The sequence below is a fragment of the Phyllobates terribilis genome, unplaced genomic scaffold (assembly GCF_046119375.1).
Source record: "Phyllobates terribilis strain yellow unplaced genomic scaffold, ASM4611937v1 Scaffold_5__5_contigs__length_657084704, whole genome shotgun sequence".
Taxonomy (NCBI): domain Eukaryota; kingdom Metazoa; phylum Chordata; class Amphibia; order Anura; family Dendrobatidae; genus Phyllobates; species Phyllobates terribilis.
Window position 1 is genome coordinate 105,022,658 of NW_027362765.1, and position 3,038 is coordinate 105,025,695.

Sequence of the window (3,038 nt, forward strand, 5' to 3'; positions counted from 1 at the left end):
TTGTTTTAAAAAGAACTTTCTTTACTCACCCTTCCCTGGTCCAGCGCAGAATCCCCACCGCTGCACCTGATGTCACGTTTACAGCGCTTCAGCCAATCAGTGAGCTCAGCAGTCCACCCAAGTTAGGTCAATGTGACGTCAGGGCTGCAAACAATAAAAGACACTGGGAGCAGTGGTGGAGACTCCAAGCTGGACCTGGGGAGGGGGAGTGAAGCTCAACTCTCTTTTTTTTTTTGTAAAGTTGGGAGAAAAAAGGTTAACGTTTCAGAAACTCAAACTTTCAGAACCACCCAAAAAATAAAGAAATATCCAAACCAAAGTTTTATAAATTAAGAGTTTTTTTGTTTGTTTGTTTTTTTTTTTATTTCATATCAAATAAATTGTGTTTAATTATAAAAGTTTCATTCAGTACAAAATGTGGAAGATAAAAAAATATAAATACCAGTGTACCATCGAAATGTAAACATTCATCTGCACGGATTATGTAGAAAAATGGGAAGAAAGAGCAAGAACAGAATTGACACCATTTTTTTCCTGCACATAAATAGCAAGTTTTCGGCATCCACCTGTCCGTGGGCCGGCATTCACAGGCAGCCATTGTATCGGCTGACAACTGCTCGCTATTAATGCGAGATCTCATGAAAGGCAGTTGTTTAAGAGGCGAATTAACAGGTGCTGGAGAGCTCTGTAAACACAATTGTTGTTTGGTGACCGCGAGCGGCTCGCTCTTTCCTGATCATTGTTAACGCTGCAGTCATTGTGCTGCGGCCGAACAGCTGCCTGGAAGTGGGATATCAGCGCTGCATAGTAACACCTTCTTGGCATATAGTTATCTATATACAATCACAAAAAATATGAATGCATTTTAACACTTTGACTCCGTCCTTCATCAAAATAGAGGAAATAGCCCTTTTCTGCTTCCATAAAAAAAGGAAGAAATTTGTTTGTTTTTTTTTTTTTTTGAGAACCAGTTATATTGGAGCAGGTGTCCCCGATATCGCAAGGAGGCCCTGGATCACCATCAGCACCTAAGAGCATTATATAAGTGTCATAGATACCCCCACGGGTTGCGCCCGCTGAACTCAGCCAAGGCACTTGTATTTTGGGATAACCCTTCATGTAACAGTCTCTTGTGCACAAGGAAGCGATCAATGGCTCCCGGAGCAGCCCGACTCCTCGTGCTTGTGAAGGAGGGACATACGTGAGAAAGTCCTGGAGCAGGTCCTGCACTGATATTTCTTGACATCTGAATGGGTTTGCAGATGAGCGCGGAGATTGGAGCGGTCGGCGAACGCCCGGTTACAATGCGTGCAGGAAAATGGTTTCTCACCTGGTCACAAGAAAAAAAGAATTAAATGAATGACTGGAAAATTAGAAAAACTTACATGTAAGGTTTTAGGGAGTGTAGAAAAATGGCTAATTAAATGGTCATTCATCCTTTGTATAAAATGCTAATGTGCAGGGTCTACCAGTCATTTATCCCAGACAATTCATGTCTTTAGCACATGAAGAGGGTGTGAAATCAAAGCCATACAAGACACAACAATCAGAAGGGACCCTGTGCCCAGGATTAAGGTGTATTGTGAAAGTGAGCTGCCGGCAGCTGCTGGAGGGTCCGAGGGGGACCCCGGCCTCGCCACCACTGTACCAACAGGTGCAACTGCATACCCTGCCCTAATAGCAGCCAGTACAGCAGCTTTTGTCATCCAGAGGCCACTATGTCTGCAGATCCACAAAGTCACAAGGGATCTGATCCAGATGGGTGCAATATTTTTATAAAGCCACATTTAGTATTTGTAAGCCAAAAATCAGGAGTATAATAGAAACATGTTACCACTTCTGTATTTATCACCCACTCCTGGTTTTGGCTTACAAATACTGAATGTCTGAATGTGGTCTAACCCCCCCCCAATCTGGAGCATGAGGGCAGGTCCTTACCGGTGTGCGTCCTGATGTGTCCCTGCAGCAGCCAGGGTCTGGAGAAGGCCTTTCCGCAGATCTTGCAGACGCAGGGCAGCGTGTGGCTCCTGATGTGCATCTTTAGGGCCCCTAAACTGACATATTCCTTCTCACAGTATTTGCAGCTGAAAGACTTTCGGGTCTGCGAGTCACAGTGCAGCTGCTTGTGCTTAGAGAGTCCGGCAAAGGTGGAGTAAGACTTGCTGCATTGGTTACAGTGGAACTTCTCGGCTTCTGTGGCGGACGAGGCAGGACTAGGGGGGTCCGAAGTCTTCCCCTCGTCATCCTCGCTGGAGAAGGAGGTGAGGTCCAGGGGTTTGGAGTCATCGCTGGATGTGGAGATGGGAGATTTGCTGTAGTCAGGCTCAGTGGTGAAGAAGGTTGTAAGTAAACCAGTATCCCAGACCAGAGGAGGGAAGTAAGCTCCTGTGCTCAGGATCTCAGGCTGGGGGATCACAGGGATGGAGAACTTGTCATACAGGAAGGGGGAGATGTAGACTGCAAGAGAGAAGCACAGGACATCAGATTTACAGCATTACCATTACCTGACATGCACTCCTCAATGCTCAGCATTCCTGATATAGGCTTGCTGGGAGTTGTGGTCCCTTAGAGGGCTGCAGCATGCAGACTGCTCCTTACCTGTCTGGCTCTCTAGCTCGCTGTAGTTGGGCTTCTTGGTGGCAGAGAAGTGTTTCTTGACCAGGAATGATCGGGGCATGGTGTCGGCAGGAGGCTGCAGGTTGTCAGCGCTGGCAGCGGGGAAGGCACTGTCCTGCTCAGCGCTGCGCCGCCTAATATGCAGCCTGCGGCCGGGGACCACTCACGTCACAGGGGGCGTACAGGACACGCCCTCTCTCCAGCAGGTGCCCGCAGCTGAGGATTCCGGCGAAACTTCTCCCCTGTAGTAAAGGAGAGAAACTGAAGAACATGAAAGACATGAAGAACATAACTGGGGGCTTCAGCCGGAGACACAAGTCTGACTGGTGACATAACCGAGCGCCATCATCCCTGATCAGCTACCTGTAGAAGCTATCACAGCACCATCATCCCTGATCAGCCACCTGTACAAACTATCACAG

General features: G+C 47.5%; 1 protein-coding gene across 1 annotated transcript; it reads right to left on the reverse strand.

The window, feature by feature from the left end:
• Positions 1-336: 336 nt before the first annotated feature.
• On the reverse strand, positions 337-2,771 carry SNAI1 (snail family transcriptional repressor 1). Its single transcript, XM_073682702.1, has 3 exons — positions 2,599-2,771; positions 1,939-2,457; positions 337-1,330 (listed from the first exon to the last, which is right to left on the reverse strand). The coding sequence occupies exons 1-3, from the start codon at positions 2,675-2,677 to the stop codon at positions 1,149-1,151; spliced, it is 780 nt and encodes a 259-aa protein (XP_073538803.1). The 5' UTR covers positions 2,678-2,771; the 3' UTR covers positions 337-1,148.
• Positions 2,772-3,038: the final 267 nt, after the last annotated feature.